At 38.0% G+C, this 25,069-nt stretch overlaps 1 protein-coding gene across 1 annotated transcript in view; it reads right to left on the bottom strand.

The window, feature by feature from the left end:
• FAM13C (family with sequence similarity 13 member C) overlaps positions 1-25,069 on the bottom strand; it is a 133,395-nt gene that overhangs the window by 76,957 nt on the left and 31,369 nt on the right. The window contains exon 6 of the mRNA XM_064464779.1: positions 23,864-23,910. Within this exon, the coding sequence (XP_064320849.1) occupies positions 23,864-23,910 (47 nt within the window). The remainder of the gene's footprint in view (positions 1-23,863; positions 23,911-25,069) is intronic.

The raw sequence follows: 25,069 nt of genomic DNA, 5'->3' as shown, positions 1-25,069 counted from the left end.
AAAGGGTTGTCACAAAAATAAGTATGCATATAGATGCATCCAGCATTGGTTTCTAATAGTCACCATTAAAGGCATCAGAGATTTAAAACTGGCACCAGAAATCAGATATTTCAGTGGCACTGACTTTAATATTCTTACCACTTGCTTTAACTTTCAGGACCAACACCATTCTACAAGTAATGGTATTCATTAGAACACTAACGGTGCTCACTTGCATCAAAAAGAACAGCATGCATAAAGCTGTTTTAAGGTCAAATCTAGCATACATTCACAAATGAAACAGAAGGGCCAAAAAGTGAGAACCAACTCAAGATGGAAGTTTGATTTTGACTGACAAAAATCAGAAGTGTTGGTTAATGAATTATTCCCAGTGAATTAAATAAATCAGATGTTCTTCCTGTCTGATGTACTGTAGGCATTTTCACTTATTATTTCACATGAGATAGGTGAATCACAAGCATCTGGATTTTTCCCTCATGGAAAACCTTGATTCATCTTCCCAAGTACTACTGAAAACTTTAGCAAAACACTCCTAGAAGCAACAAGCACAGAGAAACATATAAAAAATTATTTGCTTATCAACAGTTTTGAATATTTTTAACTGAGTATTTGTTTAAAAAGGCAAAACCAGAAGCAACATGCTCTGAAGCCACTTAATGTTACAGCAAGCTGTGCTTGACACACCACCCCGGTGGGATGTGACAAGGGTGATATGATCTGTCGCTGAGTCATGCATGGCCTCGAGTCGCCTGTGGGCCAGCTGACATAGTGTTCAGGTACCGAAAGCTATACAGGTTTTGCATCCAACAGTTGCATCCCATATAACTAGAGCAGAACTGCTGCCCCTTGGCTCTAACGTGCCCAGCATACTCCAGGCTACCAGATGCTGCAATGCAGACTTGTTTTGCCTGCCTAGATGTTCTCTGGGAAATTGATCCACCTAATTTACGGCAACTACACTGTCAGAGCATCATAAACTACTTTCTCAAGTCCTAGTGATGGGCTCCACTAATTTTATTAAAACAGAAATTTCACATTAGATTTTTGATCCGTTATTTTGACAAAGCCACTAATGCTTGGACAGACAATTTTCATCAAACATACATTATTTTCTGCTAGGATACAGTATATGTTCTATTACAAATTACATAAAGCCTCTGTGCAAACTAATGATATATTATCCCCTACAATACCTTTATGTACAATAAACGGTCCCAGAGTCCCTAAATTATTCAGCGTGATGTGCTTCAGAAGCAGAATTTGCTCATATTTCTTTAGGTGAAATGTAGACGGAAGCCAAGTGGTTCTATTCAACCCATTCCCCAGACAAGAAGCACTCATTTGGTTAACTTTAAGCAGAAGAAATGTCTCATCTTTTGGCCTTCACCTTCATCTTTTAAACTAATGTAGGGGGTCAGAAGCACCCTATTTTACCTTCAGTTCAAGCCTCACAAACAAACACGTCACAAAAAACGAGGAACTATGACAGATGACAAAAAAAAGCACTCTGTAGTTGAAGATAAGGAAGAGAGACAAATTAGTTAAGTGCTGGAGGGAAATCATCCAGGGATGATGCTCAATCTCCATCTCTGGTGGAGAGATCAGGTTAGACAAATGGCTGTAAGGAATGTTTTAAGTGGAATTTACCTTGCCTCCAGGCAAAAGTATGGATTAGATGACCTCTTGAGATTTCTTGCAGATCTCTGAGTCTATGAATAGAGTAGCATTAATCACTGTCTCTCTGCGGAGTAGCCTTCATGGCCCTTGTAACTCTCAGGATGACACTCAAGCGCTGCAACTACTATAGCAACATCACAGAGCTACTTCACCTTCTTCTATAGGGCAAAACAATGACAATCAGCAATAATTCTGAGACTTGCTATAACATACATTTTATTTCTTCAGTTATCTTACCAGTTATATCTTACCAGATAAGACAAAGTGTTTAAAAGGATTTCAAGCAACAGGCTTTCTAGCTGGCTGGCAAAACCTTTATAAATCATCTGGTGAGAAGCAAAAAGCAATATACTTCCAGGATTCAAGAAGCTGTGAGTTTGAGAGCTGCTTGAGAAAATGAGGACTAAGGGGAGGCCTTTTGCACCTGTAGGTTTCTGGCACTGGCCCAAGACCATCTGTGCAAAAACCTGTGGGAAGGAGAGCTTTATCCATTTGATATACTAAATATTTTTTCTGTTCTGTTCTGCTTTGGTGCACTTACACTCCTGTTCTTCTCAGAAGCTTGTCACCATTCAGAACAACTACTACAAGCTAAAATAATGCTTTCCATTTTAAAGTTTCCTTAGTAGGAGCTAAGCGATGGTAATAACAGCGTGAAAGCCAGGGATCTGTTTTTATCACCTCCTCGCTGCCCAACATCTCCAGGTCAGAAACAGGTTTTCAATTTCTTTTTTGGCACCCACAGCAGACCTGTTTCAGGAACACACAGTTCTGTGCGAGCAAGAAATCCAGAGATACAGGCAGTGTCTTTGTGGAACAGGTAGACAGAAACAGATACAGTAATCCTTGTGTGTTTTGGGGAAAAAAAAAAAAAGGGTACATTTTTAACTAAAATAAGTATTTCTGACCCTGAAACTATTCATTCAATTATTCCTAAAGTATGGCTTGAAATGTAATAGGCAAGCCACAGGAGAAAGTATTTCCAGAGTTCAGTTTTTCTTCTTTCACCATACACCTCAAAGTAAATGACAGCTGATATAACAGAAAAATAGCCTGACTTATTGAGAGACTTAAACAGGGAGCAATTCAGAGAGAAGAAAACAAGACTGTACTTGCATTTTGTTCTTTTGGCTTTAAAGTGAGCACCTGGCTGAAACATTATGAGCTGTCATAACAGAACAGGAGCATAAATTTCCTTCACATTATTAGATTTTTGTTTCTGCTTGTACGAGCTGATGAGTCCCAAATGTTGGAGGAAGAAGAGAACAGCACATGCTGCAGAAAGGGAAGTTCTGCCATGCTTCAGAGTGGGCAATGGAGGCCAAAGCAGCAGCTGCTTTGTCAAGGTAACATATTCAAAATCTATTGTGAAATTTGTGTTTCATGAACATGAGTATTATAAATGTTCATTAGTATACACACATTCAATACTCAGGTCAATTTATTCCCAAGAATTTCAAAGCTTTCTAAAACTTCTTAAAAAAAAAGTTTTTTTGTTTTTTTTTTTGGGCAGTAAATTTGGTTGCAAGATTGAAGCCCTTGTGATCTGTGATCAGTATCACATCTGGACAGTTGCTATTAGTATAAATGTAATAAAAGACAAAAATGGTTTGGGGGATATTTTTTGCCTTTTTAACAGTCAAAATTTTATTTCTATGAAGTCCTCTGAACTAAAAATCTTTTATGATGTAGCAAATAATTTATGAACAAGGTCAACCAAACTACCAGTGTTCCAAAATCTGGTAAACTCTCAGGAATATTTTTTTTGTTGACAGTGCACAGCTTGGTTTTCAGCAATACTGAGAAAATATGTACAAAGTAGAATATCCACTTCTGAAAAGGAACAAAGATGACATTCAAGCAGACACTAATGTAAAGCAAGTCTTTCAGTAACATGAAATAAAATAGCTAAAAGCAGAATGCCAAATGAAGAACAGAGTGTAAGTTCTAAGAATCTGCAAGAAAATTACTAAAATTACTTTACTATTCTGGAACTTCATCACAGTATCTTTGGCAGCCTATTGAATGGAAAAAAGAAAAAAGTTTCCTTCATATATACGCACGCACACACACACACACACAGAGATACACTTATATGTTTCATATATATATTCTCCCTGCTTTTTGATGTTTCTATTTTTAACACCACTGATGAAGCAGAACTTCAGAGTTCTGCTCTGCTTAGTTATTCCCTAACTTTTCATTAAAAGCTATCATGATCACCAGTAGGACCTGTGCTACATCACTGAAGTTGGAATAAAAACCATTTCTTACTGAGTTTTGCATCGCTGGAGCATATAAGTGACTTCAGGACAGAAAATGATGCAAGTGATGAGTACCTTTAGGATCAAAGAGCTTCACAGCAGCTTGGTATAAAATTTTAGTAGCTCGTGAGCTAGATGTTCAGATCTATTGCTCTATCGTTGAGATTTTGGCTCCTAAACACCTTGTTATGTCACCTCTTACAGTAATGCTTTGGAAAACGTTGAAAGAAATCACCTTCTAGAGTCTGTCACCATGCACACCAGAACCCTAACCCGTCCTGAGAGCAAACACCAGCACACAACCCCTGTGCTCACGCTAAAATGCAGCACCACTGGAAAGGTCAAGGGCTTCGTATATCGGTGGTCTCACTGCCCAGCCCTCCTCTGGAAGGGTTCAAAGCACTTCATTGCACACTCTGAAGCATGCCAAAACTTTCATTAATGCAGCCTGTGCTGTTTTCTTCTTTCAGCATTTGGGACTAATTTGGGACTAATCAGCTCTTACAAACAGAAACAAAAATATAATAACAGAAAGGAAACATACCTCACAATTGACAACATCTGGCAGGCCATTGTGTTCTCGGCAAAAAAAGGATCACTTTAATGGACTTTGTGCACACTGAAGAAAAGATTTCAAGAGGTCACCAATGCCTTTTTGGTACATCAGAGCTTGGAAAGCTCTGCAGGCACAAGGCAACACTTTTCTGTCTAACTGCATTTGATAACATCTGCAAAAACATTGTGCTGCTGATCAGCAGAGATAAACTATATATGGGGAACAGCAGGGACATTTCTATGATACATCAACACTCATGCCAAACAAATCTCAGATTTTCTAAATAATAGGGATACATAGCAAGTGACGAAGGACATCCTGTTGTCACACAGCTCAGATGCTAAGGTTTATGCCAACCTTCATAACAAAGCAAAACTAATACTGGAACTCCCACAGTATCACAAATGTCTAAATCTACATCCAGAATTATGCAGATGGTTGTTTTCCATATTTCCAAGTATTATCGCATTGTCTTTCCTTATAAACAGACAAACAAAAGCATTTGAACTGCAGCAGTACTGTCTTTTATGGTTTGGTGTTGTGTTTGTTGGCATTTTCCCCTATTCTCATTGTTTAAAAAGAAAACAAGTATTGAGATCTTGAGACTTTTGCGGTTGTCCCGGAGTCATTAATCTTTCTGGCTGACCTAATACAATCGACCTTTTCTTATTTTTCAGTGATACCTGGTGATAGTCCTGCACATACCCCTGATGTAAGAGCTTGTTAATGGTCATATTTGTACCAGGGACCATGAAATGTAATACTAGAAATAAATCACTTTCTTTTGTAGAGAAGGAAAATCAGTACTGTATTTAAAATGTGAAAACATTTCAAAAAGTGTATCACTCTCCACTACCTGTACCTTGATGAAAGTACATTTCTCATTCTTTAAGAAGAAACCAGAATGGTGACTGTCATATAATTACCGACTCAATGAAATTCTAGCAAGAGGCAAAACAATAAACACACTTTAAAACAAATCTCTCTGCTAAGCAAGTCTAACCTTGCTAAACTACTCAAGACATTTTTTCTTCCCTGTGGTTTCTGGAAATAGTCATTTTCTGAAGTCGACCTTTACATACGCACATTCGGGGCCTTAATCAATTTCATTTTTATGTAAACACAGACATGTTGGTGAGAACATGCAATATGTTTATCCCCAAAAATGCTTCTATAATTGGTCAACAGTTTGCTTTCTGTGTGTTCTTTGTGCAAAGTACCACCTACAGATACAACTTGCTAGGCAGTTAGGCCCCACTGTCTCTATGGAAAAGACTCTCCCATCCCATCAGCACCACTCGTGATTTTGCCGTTAGTCCCCTGCTCAGATTGCTGTATATATGTGGGAAATACACCTAGCAAGACACTGAGGTGTTCAAAAAACAATAGAACAGGATCACAAAATGACAAAGGAAACTATCCCAAGGTGAATTATTTATTGTTCAGTTTTAGCACTTGGGTTTCTCAGTATCATCCACCCATGCCTTGATGTTATTACAGAAACGAGTTTTACCAAAACTAGTAATCATGTATTGTCTAAGGACAAGCCAGGACAAAACATATACAGATATACGTTGTTCCTCATATTTATTACATATATACTTTAAAGTCCTCAGATAAATCGGCTTTTTATTGCATCCCAAATATTAAAGAAACAATTTATAGCTCATTAATTTTATGACCTGTTAATTGTGATTCAGCCAACTTATATCTGTCTCAGGTCAAGAAAGAGTGAGATTTACAGTTACCTTAGCGTATTAAAAAAAAACACCAATAACTCAAGGCAGTACTGAGCAACATGTTCAGGAAAGGAGAACAGCAAAGGGGTACGTCTTGAGCCTGTAATTCTATTTGCCTTGTTTTCAGATCAAGAAAATAATCAAAAAGGAGCAACCACTAAAAAAATTAATGCATATACACAATATTCTGTACCCTAAAGTTGCTAGACAATACTATAGCAAGGATTTCACCACCAGCCCCGCCCCCCCACTTAATGATTTGGCCAACACTTTCATCTGGACTTTTATGAAAAAGTTGAATCTGGCCTCGCTTACTATAAGAATCTCTGTGCAAAGGGCTTGCCAACGGTAACTGTTGGCCTGCTTCCTGAAAGGCCAGCTGCTTCAAAAACAAAGGTTTTCCCCAGAAAACTTGAGAAAAAAGATTCTTTATGGTCTCAGCTGGTGACCAGCTTGTTACCCAAAGCTGGAAGATGAACTAATGAATTAACGGAACTCTTTCTGGGATCCATTGCTGAGGCACATTGTTGTTGACTATAGCAGGTGGCTAGTATGCTTGCTTAGCACCGGCTTTTCAGTTGATGTATACCTGAAGGTGGCTGAGGCAAAAATATGGTAACAGATTTTTTGGCAATTCTGGGCATGGCAGAATTCAAGTCTGTAAGTTTAGGAGCTTTTTATTTATTTATTTTACCTACAGCTGTTAATTTATTTTATCTTAACGCTTTATTATTAATCTGCTTATTACATTCCATACGAAATATTGAAATATACTGCAATTTTTAATGCATTCTGATTTTTGCTTTTTGAAAAGTATACAATGTTACCTTCTCATGCTTGTTTCTTTTGAGAATCTTTTTAGTTATTACTATATTTAATATTATGGAAAAAGAAACAAACAAATACCTTCATATGGTAACGTTTAACCCAGTAATTTTTAAAGAAAGGAATCCCACAGATTTTCATGTTGTTTTTGTGAAATATCTAATAAGTATGCTGCATTTTATATTTCTGTGAAAAGCTTAAAATTTTCAATAGTTTTTTATGAAACTTTCTCACAGTTTGTTCAAAGGAGCTGAGGGGTGCAAGTTTTTATGAACACTGTGCTTGTCATAAATAAGGGTGTAATCTCCAACAAAATTCAGTTTCCAAGTGAAAGGGCAAGTAATCTAGAATATCGCAATAAAGAAAAAAATGGAGAAAATATGTTTAAAAAAAAAAATCAGTGCAAACTGCCATCTCATTTCACCCAGTGATCAGATTTCTGAGGCAGCAACACTCATTTTCTACTCCTCTCCTTTAATTCATTAACCTTAGGAACATAACGGGTTTGAGCTAAACAAATTTCTGCCAACTGTTTAGTACTACCGTTTGGAAATTGGGTGAGGTGGTTCTGTAATGTCTTACTTGACACTGGAGAACTGCAAGTGTTAGCCTATGTTATCATCCCTCAAACAACAATCCAAAACTCACTAAAGCACTTGGCATTCTTTATAAAAGAGCATTAGATGAATGTTCTCTATAAATTGGTTCTTTTTATTTCTGACTGCTCTTCTAAAGTAACTTTTTTCTCCCCTCTAACTCTCTTTCCATTTTGGAAAAGATTAATTGCATTGAATACACCGAGAATTAAGCTCTTAAAGCCAGGCAGACTGCAGGGCTAAAATCACTGTTTCAGGGGCCCTGACTCAGGCAAGGAGACTTACATGCAGGCACCTAACCCAGCTGGGCAGATGTTTGGAGTGACGGTACACTGGCAGCTCTTAGCCCAAACAGCGTAGCTGTGATATCTCAACACTTCTGCAGAGCAACCCGTCACTAACCGTGGGTTTCTGGATCCCTTTATGCAGGCTCCTCTGAAAGGCTGGACACCCTCAGTGGCATCAGCCGCCATTATTATTTTTTATTTAGTTGCAAGCTAAGGTATCATTTTCAATGCTTGTCTTGGGCAATCCATAGGCCAAATTAAGATTGCGCCTATATTTCCTTTCTAAGCAAGAGAGAAATACAATAATTGATAGCAAATACTAAACATTTCTTGAAATTCTACTGGCAGAAACTCAGAGAACACCATGCGTGGGTATATCATTGCCACTCATCAGCCTGTCTCAGTGAGGGGCACTTATTTTCTGACTGTGTCGTCAGATACCGAGATGATTCTCATTAATTCAGTGACCTTGGGGAGATATGGCATCTGCGATTGACAGCAGCATATCTGGAGACACCTATATCAGACATTCTTGCCTAACTGTGATATTACATGTCTATTTTTTTAATGAGAATCTGTTTTATTGCCTTAGTTTTAGATATCACATTAGAAACTTTCAGCAGGTTATAAACTCATTGGGCTTGGAACAGTTCAGAAAGACAGACTTTTTTCTGGGGGAGAACCATGTCATGGTGAGATTATTTTTAGTTCTTGAGAAAACTAGACAAAATATTACATCAATCTGGATAGGAAATTGCCTAAAAATAGGAATATTCAGAATTTTTTCCTTTTGCCCTTTATGTTTCTCTTACTAGTGACCGTGTCCCAGCAGAAACACACGCCATATGGAGCTCAGTCTCTGGGAACCAGGAAACGTAACCCTTCAAAACCTTGTCTCTAAAATTTTTATTTCCTGCATTTTCCAGCTGGTTCAAAATACAACCAGTCTAAGTAGTAAACCATCCTTCTTCGCCCACTGCTACCTTGATCCTCCCTGATAGGCAATGGTCAGGCAGAATAAGACACTGATCCCAGTAGTAAAACATACACAGTTTGCCCCTTAATACCTACTTATGCGGTCCATTAGTATTAGAAGCATTTATGTATGTGTTTCAACAGGACAATTATCTACCCAAGGGTCTCATTCTGCACCATTTTCTGTAGTCTCTGAAGATAATAGAAAAAAAATAAAGGTTACACAGCTTCTGGCTGTCAAGATCATGCTTACAGTGTAAAACTGATATACTGATCTCTTGAGGGGTTAAAACAGTGCCTGAGGTGTGAACTGGCAGTAGTTCTTCATGGAATTTGACCTTCAGCTAACCACAATAATGTTAACAGCATTAGAAAAGATGTTACAGTAAAATATGTCTTGAACAATGAAACAAGTATTTAAGGCTTCACTGAATGCCGAAACATTATGTCCACCTTAACATACAGAAGAAAAAGCCGGAAATACATTTATGGTATCAATCTATGTCTAAATACTGCAAAAAAGGCAATGGAACCACCTCACCCCTTAAAGAAACTGTTCCTTCCTTGTCAGCAGGAATGTGTGAACGAGTCTCTCTGCCAAAAGTTTTTTGTCCTGGCTAGCAAAATGTAACATCAAGAACACACAAAACAAGAAGCCCAAGATAGACATAGGTGGATAAATCTATCCTTATGCTTTATGTCACAATATGAAAGGGAGACTGTAGAAGGAGCCCAAAGCTCTCCCACAGTCAAAAAGAAAGCTTTAGTTGAATTTTGGATCATCTAGTTATTGAGTAACAAATGAAGCTGTCTCCTCATGAGAAATTAAAATTTCCCTGAGCATCCTGTTTGAAGCAGAGAGGGAGAGCCCAAGTAACAGTCAGCAACCAACTCAGGTGACTGTGCTAACCACGTAGGTAAACTGGATGTAAGGGGCATTCCAGCAGCATCCTAGGCAACAGAAAACAGCATAGGCACCGAATGTGTTCTCAAATGTCTATCCTAAAATTAAGGAAAAATAGCAGCCTTCTCAAAGTTTTTTTCATATAGCCGTGGATATTGCACAGCTAGAAGTATTCACTTTAAGATAAGCATGGATATCTCATCATCAGTCTAATGAGCAGGCAATAAAGGAGCTAATAATCATTTTGCCAATTTAAAATTCAACTGGGAGAGATTTCTGCTAATAAAATAAACCACATAAAAGTAGTTAGCTTGCTTCAAAAGAAACTTTGCCACCCTCTCAAGTGTTGTCAGGGCGCTGCTTTTAAATTTAATATTAGCTTTGTGAAGCTGAGTAAATTATGTTACTGGTACATGTTTGGCTTTTCACTCTATATGAAAATATTTGCAGTCCGACACAAAAAGTCAATTTATAGAGAAAAGTACAAAACCTAAACATAAAGGTTTATAATTTGGTTATTTTCAAGTATTTCCAGGGTAAGTTCCCTGGGAACATGCAACCATATCTGCTGTTGCCACTGCTGCAACTGTAATACAGCTTGTAGGATAAAGCCAAGTTAATTTTAAACTAATTAGCTCAACTACAGGTACTTCCTACTTTGCCATCGTGAGGCCAGAGCTCAGCATGGGCTCCTCTCCCTATTTAATCAGCTCCTGATTTGATTTTTATAACTTACATGGGTCTCTACAGCCACACTGATGTTAGTTCAGCTAATCTGAGTTAGCTAATCCAAAACTATCCTTTTGCCTACATTATATAGCAATTTCAGCTACCAGACTGCAGTAGACAAGTAGACATATAGAACAGAACCCTTCAGAACAAAAATCCTGTGTAAATCAAGTCACTGATACATTCTGTAACTGTATAATAAAATAAATGTTTCACTGCTTTTAAAGCGTATTTCAAAATGAAGCTTTTTTTGGCATCAATCTGAGCAAATGCATTCAGAAAAAGACTGAAATGGACAAAGTTATTTTGAAGAGAGAGAACAAAGTGGGATGTTGATATAATATTTGTAAGAAACCCGTATTTTGTTGGTGACCACTTCATAATATTTTCATTAACCTTCTTCACACCTTTCAGCTCCACTGAAGGGAGACTAAACAAGCTGCCCATCACATATTAAATTGCAGGACAAGGACGCCTCCTCCCATCCTGACCTCGTGCGCTAACAGTCGTTACAATTGCCGCACCTCTGGCTCATACAACCCCTCCTTGAGTAGATCACAGCTGTGGCAGGAGCCAGGTGCAACTTTACCTCCTACCTGGCAGCCCAAAGATATGTATCAGCATCATTGCAAAATTACACTGTATTTTCTCTAGGGTTTGGTGACACCTGAGACTGTATGCTTTAGATGGATATTATCCAGGAGTCCACCCACACTGTACTTGCACCATCTGCTTTCCCAGCACAGCCATATTACACTTTCACAAGCCTTGTAAAACCTTCTATGGTCTTTCTAGGTGCTCAGATGTGACCAGACTGAGGTCTTAAAATACTCTCAAAAAACAACGTTCCAGAAAATTTTCCAATTTACCATTTTAATTATGTATGGCTTATTTAAAACCCTGCTGCCACCTTTCAGGGTAGTCCTTGCTCTTCTGAACAAGTCTCTTAAAAAAACACACACAAGAAAAGCAAGAAACCATGATGCAAACCATTCCCACAGTAATCTATGGACTATGAAGGGAAACAGTTGTTTGAACAGGTGAGAAAATGGAAGTATTTTTAATACAAAATTGTGATTTTGAAAAAAAAACCTAAACTTTCTGCATCAAAGAATTAAGAAGAAATACAATATACAGAATTCAAAACACAACCTGGCAGAGAGAAGGGCATTCTGACTACTGCCCTGAAAACCTCTATTGATCTGCTTCTCTTAAGGACAGATGGTGAAGAAGTCAGTGATTTGATTTTCTTAAGGGGGGAGCATGGGGAAAAAAAAAATGCAGTAATTTGTCACATTGAGGATTTTACTGGAACAATATTTATCCATGAGAAAACATCTGCAGCATGCAGCTTTAATGAGATTTTGTATCTGTGTCACTAAATTACATTTTTAATCTGCAAATGGTAAAGGATGAAAACTGACAATTGTAAGGGCTTAGTTTAAACTTTTTTTTAGATTATTTTTGGTGAAAGAAGAATACATAGTCATAAGACAACAGAAATAAACCTATGGTCTGAATTTCAGTCAGGATATTGTCTTTTCTGTTATCAGTTTTGTATAGTCTCTAGAGCAACCAAGTTGCAAATGTAAGCAGCAGACTTATCAGAGCTTTCTCTGAAAGACAGCTAGCTTTTTTCATGTTGAATCTAAAACCCAACGAGATTGTATCATGTATTTTTGGCTTCATAGAACTGTCAAGATAAAAAATATGTAACACATTTATTCATTTGTGCTCACTTTAAAAGAGTAAACGAACCATATATCAGCCTTCTCAAAGTTAGAAAAATATTTCTAAAAATCATCAAACAAGTCAAACAAATTACATATCACAATTGATTTAAAAGCAACATTTCAGCAGTGTGGTTGGAAGCTTGCCTGCTTTCAATGTAATTAGCCATCTTTTCCTTTTAATATTTGAAGTCTTCCACCTGCAGGCTATTAGCTTTAGTGCTTTGCAGGGAAAGAGTCAAAAGAACTGATAAATAGAAAATACCAGCCATTTTTGCCAGCCAAGAGAAACATCAGAGGTGACATGCCAAGCTAGCCAATATGAAGTAGCTCAGCATGAATTTTCCATTAACCGAGGAATATGCTATTTGTATGGAAAACCACTGAACTTTAAATCTGGGAAGAAAAATGCTGCTGATGATGATATATCCATTTCAACATGTTACAATGAAACCAAAACAGAAATTCAGAGTTTGCTTTTTTGAAGGTTATAGTGTGAAGTAGTAGGAAGAATACTGGTCCGGTTGTTTTATGGTTTGTTTTATTTTTTAAATAAAAAGGTTATTCCTTTTGAGGCCATGGCTATAGGGGATGGCAAACAAACAATCACTGTTTCTGAGAGCTACTCAAATTTCACTATATCCCTGCATTGCTTAGGAAAATTTTCTATGTAACATATATAATGCAAAAATGCCAAAGCTTTGGCAAGCCCTGAATGAAACTGGAAAATACTTTAGAAAACTAGGTTGCAAATGAGCGTCAGAGTTTCATACAAAAATCATCAATATCAGAGAAAATACTAAGCAGATACTGAAAAAAATAACAACCTTAACTATAAAATTGCAGAATGACCAAGATATATTACCCACACCTTCATGCAGAAACCTGAGCCAGGTGTAATAACCGGATGAATTATACTGCCCACTGCATCGGATCGCCATATTAACACAAAGTTAGCAATCCTTTACTAAGCCAGTGTAACACCTGGAAAAAAGGATGAAAGCAGCATTCACTACTGCCATGCTGCACAAGGTCTGAGAAAGAAATGAAACACAGTTACCTTTAAGAGGATGAGAACAAAATAGCCAACATACGCATTGGTGCAAAGTCAAGCTCTACTTCAGTTTGCAAAGGGCTTTAATAAAACTCACACAGCGCTCCCGCGGTTGCCCTGCGTGTGCAGTACGACCGGCCCATGGGCGCAGGAGCATGCAGGGCAGAAATCGGCAGAAAGCTTAGGAGACCAAATACAGGCCCCAAAACAACACAAGGCATTAAACCAAACCGTGACTCCAGACAGTGCGGAAAGTTTTTGAAATCCCAGGGTGGTGTCCCTGAGCACTGCTGGCTTTTGGTGCTGACCACCATGGTGCTCCTCAACACAGCACACTTCCAGCACAAGCCAGATCATGGCCACGAGCTTGGTGCATCTCCTGCCCTGACCTTGTTTCAGATCCAGGGGGCCTGACTATACCATTCGCATGTCCACTATTTTCATTAGCTAGATTGCATAAGATTTGTCTGACCTTGCTCAACGAGAAAAGTACATGTCCCACCTTTGAGGTCTGCTGTCCATGGAAGTTGAAAACTGAAACATCCAGAGTTTCCATTCCTTCAACCAAACCCTAGGGAAGGAACACTTAATTTTCCTTTCTTTCCCCAGCAGCAGAGGTTTCCTCTAAACGATTGCATACCAACCAGGATCAGGCTTTCCTGTCTCAGCAGCAATGTGGCTTAGGAAAAGGCTGTGAGTACAAACATTTTCAGAATCCAAACAGTGCACAAAATTGTACTTCTAAAACAAAACCAATTCTTCTTCCTGTTGCCAATAGCCTCATACGGGAAAGGCTATCTAAGAGTATTAGTCCACCACTGCAGGTCTATGCTGGTGTAGCTTTATATAATAACAAGCTCTAACTGGAGTAACACAGGCATGACTCAGATGTTAGATAGTGTCTAACTATACAGTTATTAACGAATTTCTGACCTTGTCCATACACATTAAAAGATTCACAGCCACCTAAAACATCAGCTGTAGTGCTTGCAAAACTCTTGTCCTCTAGAAAAGAGCTGGATAGACACTTTTTCATTCTAAGCTCAATGAGGTGTCACCAAAACATCCCATATCATCAGAAAGGGAACATTTTGCAGAGATATGGGTCTTGAGAACGATTTTTATCAAGAAATCTTTTTCGATTAAGAACTGTGGTATAATGTGACAAGAGAATAACCCAGAGCGACCTGAAAATTAAAAAAAATCTGCTGTGAGACAGAGTACAAAACAGCCTCTCATGAATAAGTCAAGCTCTTGGAGAACTAAGAATTAACTACAAGGCAGTGAAAAAAATTCTGTCTTGAGGAGGAATATTGAAACCCAACAGAGAAAGAAATAGTTATATTTTTCAAATCTAAGGCATAATCACAGAAGCTGAGCTCAAATCAGAGGGCAGAAGGTGAGGGGGGGAAAAGGAAGAAGCATCATTTGCTGAGCACTGCTGCCTGCTAGACCTGCTAGTTGCGCTGAAGGAAGCTGACTGCAAAGGTCAGATGGAAGAGCCTCTGGTCCAGATAAGATGATGTATCTTTGAGAAAAAGGATGACAGGAACAATCTTAGACTCCTTTTGCCTGTCAGAGTTCAAGAAGCATCTGGATGATGCTCTTAGTCATATGATTTAGTTCTCGGTTGTCCTGCAAGGAGCAGGGAGTTGGAATCTGTGATCCTTATGGGTCCCTCCCAACTTGAGATATTCTATGATTCTATGATCACAGAACTAGGATAGGACAAAAAAATGATTCCTTAAGAAAGCTTTGCAACCTTCTTCAGCTGTTTCCTTCAGACATCACACATTTTTGAGCAATGAACATATATCAGAGTTTCCCTAGGGCAGCTGGAAAGGTTGGAGGTGCAGCAGTGATCCAGAGTGCAGAGAACCAACATCCCAGGTTGCCAAGGGGGAGTATTGGAAGTCCAGGTGAATTACAGACAACCTAAAGGAACCAAAACTGGAAGCCCCCACGCACCCAAGGACCTGGTGTGGTGTGAGGAGGACCACAGGTCAAGCATGGGTGCTACACTTAGTGGTGCCAGGCCATTAATCCTCTACTCAACAGCAAAAGAATTAAATGCATATCACAGCCCAAGCCCTCTTCAGTTGCCCACAGCTGTGCCATCTGCATAGAAGTCTTACAGCACAGATCATACATTGCACACAACATATATTGAAAGAGGTCCCTTTTCCTCACACCAGGAGTCTGGACTTCTACTAATGCTTTCCCTTATTCTTTCCAAGCAACAGCCTGCGGTGTGTGACGAGAGGATATTGGGACATTTACCTAGCAACAAAGGTTCTCTGAGCCTTCTCTGCAGAATAAAAAACATTGCCTTCAAACCATCTAAATGGTGAAAGAAAAAGGTTGCCCCATTAATTAGAAAGAGCCTCCACAGTATTCCCTATTGGTCGTGTCAAAACATTATAGACTTCATCCTTTTGATTACCCCCAGGAATATTTTATCACAAATGTTCAGGATGATGTAGTGAAAAGCAGCACTAAATAATATTTTTGTTAGCCACCAAAATTATCTCACTACTTCATAAAGAGCCAAAAAGCTAATTTAGTTACTTTATTAAGTTAACCATGAATGAATCTTCAGATCAAAAGAAAGTCAAAGGAAAATAGATAGCATTTCAATTCAATACGCTCAGGATGCAGCAAAGTTGAAATATTAGAGCAAATTAATAATTGTTTAACAAAATATAAGGCAAAATCAGAGGCTTTGTGTATTGCTAGTGGTTTAGAATTGCCTTCAAACTCTAGATTCAGAATATTTCATTAAACCTGACAATTAATTAGTGGGCCCAATGACCCCCCCCTTCAGCAATCTGAGAGAAATGAACAGGAACATCTTTTCTGGCCATGTCCATCCTCTCTGGAAATGTTTTGCAATACACTGCAATAAAAACTGACATTCCTGCTCTCTTGTGCAAAGAGGGTTTTTTCATATTTTTGTGCCCTTACTCTCAATTACTAAATTACTCCAAAATAATTAAATAGAACTAAACAGCAGAATGGCTTGCGGTATCAAAGAAAGCATGAAGGAGTATCAGGGAACTTCTTTCCCAACCCACTGAATTTCTGTTCTCAGTAATAAAGCAAGATCTGATCCAGAGTTACATCACAGACCAGTGGTCACAGAAAATAACATTACCACTGTTTTTATGATGATTCATATCCTCTAATTTTCAAATTCTCTTGACAGTCCTGCTGTGCCACAAACAGCATTAATGTCATACTAGAAGAAAGCCACAGATCTTAAGTGCCATTTCTGAGAAAGAAGTTCATAAAATTCATAATCTGCTGTTTTCTAGGCTCAGCCATTGTCAAAGATATGTGAGGACAGTATGATATGCAGGACATTAACAAAGTCAATGGACAAAAGAGGTCTTCAATATTTCTCAAAATAACAGTCCACATAAAGTGCAAAACATTTGATCATAGAAATAAAAATTCAAACCCTAAAATATTCCATATTGATAGTACTTATTTTATGAAAAAATCTTTGCATACCACCTTTCCAATGCAGCCTGAGTCATGAAAAATGTAAGATGTTGAAGCCAATGTAGGAAGCAAAGACAAATTCAATTAGTTGCAGAGTTCTGCTCTTTAACTTTGTTTCAGCAGCAAATAAAATCAGCTCTGAGATACTTACTTTCATACCCTTCCTGTGTGAAGAAAGATTTACTCATTAACTCCCTCTAAAGCTAAGGAACTGCTCCAAAAGCAGAGCCCAGTACCAGGCTGCATTACCATAGCTGCTTACACTGGCAGGAATGGTGCATAAAGGACTAGGCATTCAACCTTCCCTCCCCCCTGCTCCTCATGCCTCTGTACTGCCCATTAACACCAGAATGACCCTATCCCTGAATCCAAGAGCTGGTCCACAGATAGGAATAATACATGCAGACAGAGCCGGCTATTTATATATTTTGCATATGCTTTAATTACACTATCACTACCGCACACAACAGCAAAATGCTTTATAAAGCACTGACAAATTTTATGGTAATTAGAAAGCCCAATTAGCAATTCTCACATAACGGTCAGATTTTGTTTGATTCAGCAACAGCTGAAGAGAGAAAAATTTAGAAGAAAAAAATGGCTTAAACATATTTGAAGTTACAGAGGCATCTAAGTCTGTAATTTAAAGTATATTTAACATATGTTTGAAATCTGTTCCTCTCAACAAGGGCTCTGACTTCGGAACACGCTGCTTGACTCAGTTCTCCAGCGTTTTTTCTCTCATTGACATAACTGGCTTATAGTTTCTCTGGAAAAGAATTTTATCCCATAAGAACAACTATCAAGAGCTAAGAGCAATGCAACTTTAGCTTAGCAAGTTACACACCATCATAAAACATTGTGGATTAAAAATAGAATCAGCAGTTATACTAGTACAGATAACACTCAAATGAGACAGTTACCAATTACCTCAAGTTAGGAAAAAAACCTGGTTTTATAGTACAAAATGGTTCCCTGTGGTGGTTTATACACCTTTCACTCTTAAAGTACCTACTGCCCAAGGTGATCCTACTTAGTTCACAGACAAGACACATCACCAGCTGGATCAGAAATGCAGCCCTGTTATTCCAGAGCAGTTTAGAAAGGTGCCCAGGTATGTCAGCACTGAAACGTTGCTGTCTGATGTGAGAGGTGGACTGTGTAAGTTGGAAGTAAAGCGATCCCAGCCTCAGACTTGGGAGGAATTCTGAATTTTGTAGCTTAATATTGTCCCTAGTGTAAACTGGACTGACTTCTTTTTTTTACGTGGACTACCCAAAGCTCTTAAATAAATTCTATTTTTGTAAGAAATCAATAGGGAAACAGTTCATGTAATTCTATTTCTTCAGCTCCACCCACACATCTTATATGACTCATGATCCTCAAAGTTGTTTCAGTTTTCAGGGATATTAGGACTTGCCTCATTCAATTTACTGTAGGATTAGTTATACTGAGATACAGACACCTGCTTCACAGCTCTGAGAAAAATAAGCTACTTGACAGCAACAAAGGGAAAACTTTGCTTTGGCATAAATTCTGGAAAACTGCTCCTTCTTCAGTCTGTCATGCTCCCTGAAGGATGGGTGAAATGTTAGCAAATTTTAATGACTGCTCTTAAGGGAAATGAGGGAAATTCAGAGACTTATACTTGCAGATTATAACACAGTAACCCAAAACTTCCATAGATTTCTACTGTCAGACCCCCAAAGCTGAACATGAACCCACTGAACTACAATTTACAGTGATTGTCAACAACACTTCCCGAGGATTTTGCACACTTGTCAGTTGTTATTGGATTTAATTTTACTAGAGACTGGATAAGAACTATTCTCTTTCCTTTGGAAAATACCCAAATATTCCTTCCTTTTTTCTTTAACCATTAAAGTTAAAAATGAAAGCTTGACATTTGGCACAATAGCTACTTAGAAAGAGTAGTTCCATAAATTATGTCTGCACCCTCATCAAAATATTCTTTGCTGCGTACCCTGTATCAATATACAGGACTCAAAAGTGCACACACATGGAGGGGTACAGCAGACCTGAGCTGACTCTGCAAAGTGGGTCACATTAGCTATAATCACTCATGATGATCTATTAGAGAAGATGTGCATGCATCTGCTTAGTCCGGATCTACCCCTAGGTGCCTACAGGCAAGGCCCAAAATGATTAGACTTCCTTTCTCTTGACCAACGTTATTGTGTAAACAGAAAGAATTAGTGGTACCGATATTACTGTAAAGAAAAAAAAAAGTAAAAAAGGTTACTGTAAGCAGTGGAGTAGCAGTAACAGCAATGAAAACAGGTCTTTCTAAATGGGCGTGAGGGAGCTGAAACCGTGGTAGCGTACCACATTACACATTCCTCTGGAGTAAGGGTGCACATGCACACAATGGGGAAGTAACATTAAGCTGATTTAGTTAAGATACTACAAAAGGCCATGTGGATGCATTGTCCCTTTACCACATTTATTTTGGTTTAAAATTCATATCAAGTAGAGAAAAGTCTAAGAAAAACTAGACCTACTCTCAAAACCAAAGGAAAAAAGCATCACATAGAACTGTACATTATTTTAGCTAACATCAAAGTAAACCTGTGTACATGAGGACGCATGTGGACAGACAAAAAATTTAAAACTCTCACCTAGAGGGTGTAAAAAGGGTATTTCAGAGACTAAATCAAAGCCAAGAGCAATTGCTGATTAATATGTCTTCATCATTGACCTCAATATCAAGAAAATGCCAAAACCAAATTTTCCTTTCCCGTATTGTGTAAATGAGAAAATAATGACCAAAAAGTAATTCCAGAGTTGGCATCTCAAGCTTACTGCATAGCCACAGATTTCCAAACCCTTGTCATCTTTTCTGAATCAAAGACAAAATATTCAGTTTAAAATATAAAGTGTGCTCAGAAAAAATTCTGATTGGAGAAAACATACTCTGGAAAGTTCCTATTACACACTTGCCTTTGCTTGCCAACTTTGCCATCTTTGATCTTCACTATGAATTGCCATTGAGTTTGCATGATTTACGAAAAGCGTATTAGGAGAGTGAAGGAGGGAAGTGAAACATCAGCCTTGTGACCCCTTCGTTCAAAACACATTTCATCCATTTCAAACTCTTCCTTGTGGACTTGCTAGTTTGTTAATCCCTAGACAGTTTCTAACAAAACATTCTTGATAGGTGGGACAAGGTATGTCACTTTTATATTGCAAATATTTTATGCTCTAAGCTCTTTCGTTACTTTGCACAGCTTTTTCAAAAAAAAGGCAACAGGATTATATTGGCATTGGGAGATGTATAATGGAGTTAGGCAGGACAAAAGACCAGTTTCCCATAACAATAACAGTCCTATTTGTGCCTACTAGATTCAGCAGTATTGAGCATCATTACATTCAGACTAGTGACACTACCCTGGCTATTGTGCAATGCCATGGGGTTCAAGGGTAGCTACAGTTATCCTTGAATTTAGCCAGCAGAGTTGGTAAATCTTATTATATTTAGCAACTAGTTTTTACATGAAAAGAAGTAACAACAAACAAAGCCCAACAGGATGAATCTGCCATAATTAATTGTTCCCAAAAGTAAAATATCCTGCAGCATTTTTAGAATCCTATAGATGCTAGTAGTTTGTCCCCAAGACAGTCACTTTTATTTGCCCTTAATAACAAACTTAATTGAAAGGGATTAAAATTGCCTGGCTAAGCACACTGATAGACATCTATTAAACACATTTCTGTATATCAGATTCCCAAACTGACAGATTTGTGTATGCAATCAAGTTAAGCCTCCATGAAACAAAACAGAAAATCAGTTAATAGGTATCTTGTGGTAACATACTGATTTATTTTAAAAGGGCATAACACTAAACCAGCTAAATGAAAGACAACTCCTGTTACAGAAAATTAAAGTAACAGAAGTCTGTAGCTTGTTAATCAAAAGTGAATCATCCTCACTTTTCTATGACAAAAGGAATTTAATAAAAGTTAAATTATCAGGACAATTTTTAGTTTCAAAATATAAGAGCACAGGATAGAAGAAAGGCAGTAAAAATTGAAAAAAGGAACCATCATCCTGTTTTATTTGAGAACATTATATCATAAAAGAAACTAGGAACACCATACAGGCATACTAAACAAGAAATAACATATGTAACATCAGTGATGTGAAGACAGGTGTATGTTAATTAGTCTTGCTCTCAGTTCAGAGCTAGCCATGAATTTTGGAAAGCTAAAGCAGATTTACTGTCCTTTCCCAGACACATACCTTGATAATACCTTCCTTTACTGACATATTTACCAAGAAACTGGGCAGCACTTAATTGTGCTTAGAATTAACAGAAAGGTAATTTTCTGGTAACCGAATACCAACACCTTGGTTCTGAATCAGTAAGCCTCAGAGTACATCCAGCAGGTTTCTTAATTAGAATACCTATTGCCGTCACAGCAGACTGAGATTACGGCTCTCTTCTACATACTTATTTCGTGAGTGTTTGTCTTTGTGCAGAACACAACTTTTGGGTGGCAGACTGTCACATCTAAGAGCTGGTTTCAGAAGCAACCTTCTCGTGGCATTGGATAATTTTTTTAAACCACCACTGTCACTCAATGCAAGTAGTGCCCCTGTTTGCTGGAGCTCAGGTCACTTAATCCAGATACTCCATCCTCTGCTCAGACAAGAATGTACCATGCTAAATCAAACTAAATGGTTATTAAATGGTTACTTCATCCTATTTTGCCAGAAACAAACTACTGTGCATTTTCACTCCAACAGAGTGGCAGTAACAAACAGCTGGGATTACAGATTTGTAACTGGTACCTCTGACTGGCCTGAGGGTTTGCAAAGTGAATATTTACCAACAGCATTTGCTTAGTTTTGTTTAAATGAAAACAAACAATTGAGGAAGTTCACATCAACAGTTGATTCACCTGCTAATACTTATTCAACAAATAATAAAGCATGGCTTCTGAGCCAGGCATATTCAAATTCATTTCCCGAAAAAATTGCCTTTTGCTCTTCTTCACCAGACCTTGGCTGTAAAAGACTGAACATCAGTGAATGCTAAGTTCTCTGAGAAATGCAAATCCAGCTATCACAAGGGTACATAAATTAGGTTTGAATTTTCTGCAGAAATTTCAGGCAGCAAGACAAAATCATGGCAGATGGATTCACAAAAAAATAACTGAGCATGAGATGTATGGCACAAACTCAAGACAGAAAACTTGCTTTTAATTCTGCTCTATGGCCAGAGAGATTTGAACTTAAATCCCTGAGAGGAATGCCCTAATTCCAGTAAGGTTGAAGCTGAGCATTTCCAATCTCCCTGTTGATATGCTCCAGTGTTGATAAAATACATTCATACGCAGACACTTTTTTTTTTTTAATTCCAGATACTGAAATTCAGCTAGTTTATAACCCAGATGAACATCCAAACCATTACTTACCAATTGTGTAAGACTTAAATTCAGTGTGATCAGAAAAAAAAAAAAACAGTTGCCAGTTGTTCCATTATGATCAAAAGTGTAGGAAAAAAGCCCAGAATTCCTGTTATCTACTGAACCCAGTACTGTATTATCTCAGATCCAGAAATGAGTTAGGACTACATGCAAGTCCTCCACCAGACTTAAAAAATCAGTATGATTTAGAAGATACCCCCTCACAGAGCAGACGATTATTTCAACAGTGCTCGGTAATTTCTATGGTGATAAAGGCTCAAGACTGGGGGGTACTATCTACTGGCAAATAGAATCGGTATCTTTTGAAATCTTCTCCCTTGACTTGTGTCTCCCAAATGATGTATTACACTCCCATATTGCTGTACTAGTATTTGATTAGCTTTGGGGAAATGCCAGCTTGTCTCTGCTTCAATAGGTTTGTCTAAAACCTTGAATTATCTTTCCTAGTTCTCTCAGAAAGCTATTTCCCAACTAATGTGGTTTATTAATCCACTGCATTTCTGGCAAAGCAAGCAGAATATTAAGTGGGATACTTCAGCAGCATCTAGCATTACAAAATATCTGGGAAATACTTGAAGTTGCTCTGAACCATATCATCTTTTCCTCATCTTTTTTACTGCAGAGCATGATAAACTTGGCCTCCATTGCGGTGTTTCAGTGGAATCTCAGAACAAAACCCACAAAACCTAAAAGACTGGAACATGTACCATGATTTTCCAGTGGCTATTAGCTTAGTCCCTGTATTTCTACTACAAAATGCAAATAAGGGTGGGAGAGCATTACTTTATTTTTAAGCCTTATGGGTAAAAATATTCCCTTAAGAAATTTTTTGGCTAAGCTATGGTCTTGTGGTCAGATAAGTCAAATGCTGGTGAAATGATGCAAGGAAATCTAGCCTTGGGGCATAACATAATACTGTTTGCTTACATAAATGCAAGTCTCATAAAAGCCAAATCTTTCTGACAGAAACAGAGCAAAGGATTTCAGCTTTGTTTACACATCGGTTTTTCTCTCTTAGAAAATTTAGCAATTTGCATAAAGCACGGTCATTGCACACCCCAACCCTCTCCAAAAAGAACCTTTCAAGATGCTGACTTCACTGCCAGCCCCCTCCCCTTCCCAGGAGTAAGCACACACAATTATTGATATACTTACTCTGATTGTATCTCAGCCTACTGGTGCAATACCACGCCAGTGCAAACCCACGAAACACTTCCTGAAACTAGGTAGTTCATCCTTGCAGCTTAGGAAATACCAACATGTGACCGATGATATAGGTATGTATAAGCAGAATAAAAAATTAGAGGAATGCTGAAAAAAACCATCCCAAACAACCCACCCAAGAATAAAGAATATATTTGTTTGGGGCCACCTGGTAACAATGGCCTTCTAGGCCTCCATTTATCTGTTTACAGCTGATATACATCAGCATTAAGACTTTGAGAACTTTCATTTAAGTTATTCCTCCCACAAACCAACTATCATCACATTACAGAAGTGTATTATACAGATTGGTAGTGAGATATCAACGGTTTCTGTGAAGCAGTTAAATATAATGTGCTTTCATCCTACCTTAATAACACGAGTCTGTCTGTCTCTCTATCTTCTGTATTGTTCTCCTGTGTAGAGAAAAGAAACAAAATGTACAAGGCTGGATTTCAATTCAAGACCAGCTTGGTCTACTGTCCAGTTGTGCTGTCCTTGTCTATTTTCAGAAGGATAAACACTTCTTGTTCATTTAGGTGTTTGCAATTTCCTTGTCATAGGCAAGATCACACCCTACCATTTTGCTAGCTCACAGCCATGTGAGGGAGCAGGAAACTCATTAATACAATAATAAAGGAAAAGTCTACTAAAAAGATACCCAGACCATAAAGCATACCTGTAGAGAGCACCTCTTTTGAAAGGAGGAAAAACAAATAAGGGTGGGGGAAGAAAAAAAAAATGGGGCGGGGGGGGAAGGCTGTTTGGGCAATAAAAGGTATTGGGTTTTATTTTCTGTTTACCCTTATGCAATGGTAATAAATCTAAACTAACAGGGACACCTCAGCTTGGATTCAAAATACTTTCCCAAGCTCAAACTTTCTGAGATTGCTGTAGCCTGAATGCAGTCATCTCTCCTCCCCAAAGAACTTGGCTCTGCAGATTTTCACTTTAATGTCATGCACTCTATATGTTAAATTCCCTTCTGCCCAGGGTACCTGCAATTTTACACAATTTAAGAGCTATGATAACCCTATACTTGGTGAATATTATGGCAAACAGAAGATATAAATTTGAAACAATAAGAGCTTTTAGTTGAATATAGGAGGCATCTCTAAGAAACACCAAAGTAAACAAAGATTTTAAAAGACTCTCCCCAAACCAGCTGGAACTTTTGTCATTCAAGGCTGAACTAAGTTTCAGGTTCGAAAGACCTCAGTGGTACTATTTTAATTTATTTTAAGAGATAATAGGGTTTTGAATCAGATCTTGTATTATCTGGACCCCAGATAGTGATGTAATTGGAAACTGGAAAAACTATTCTGGTCTGGCCATACTTTTCGCTTTTTATCCTTTCATCCCTTATGATTTTTCCTGCCTCAGTGCTATATCCTAATCTAGAAAATAAGGACATGACAAATATTCACCACTTTGTAGTGTAGACAGAAATTTATTGCTGTAATTACATCTGTCATGTAGTTATCATGTGCATAGTAAAGAAACTGCCACTACATACCTAATCAGAGCTACCCAGGAAGAACTTGTCATGCACAAAAAGTGATCAAGTAACCTTCT

Source organism: Phalacrocorax carbo, chromosome 13 (genome assembly GCF_963921805.1).
Source record: "Phalacrocorax carbo chromosome 13, bPhaCar2.1, whole genome shotgun sequence".
Lineage (NCBI taxonomy): Eukaryota > Metazoa > Chordata > Aves > Suliformes > Phalacrocoracidae > Phalacrocorax > Phalacrocorax carbo.
Note: the sequence above shows the minus strand (reverse complement) of the source record. Positions and strands in the feature narration are given on the sequence as shown.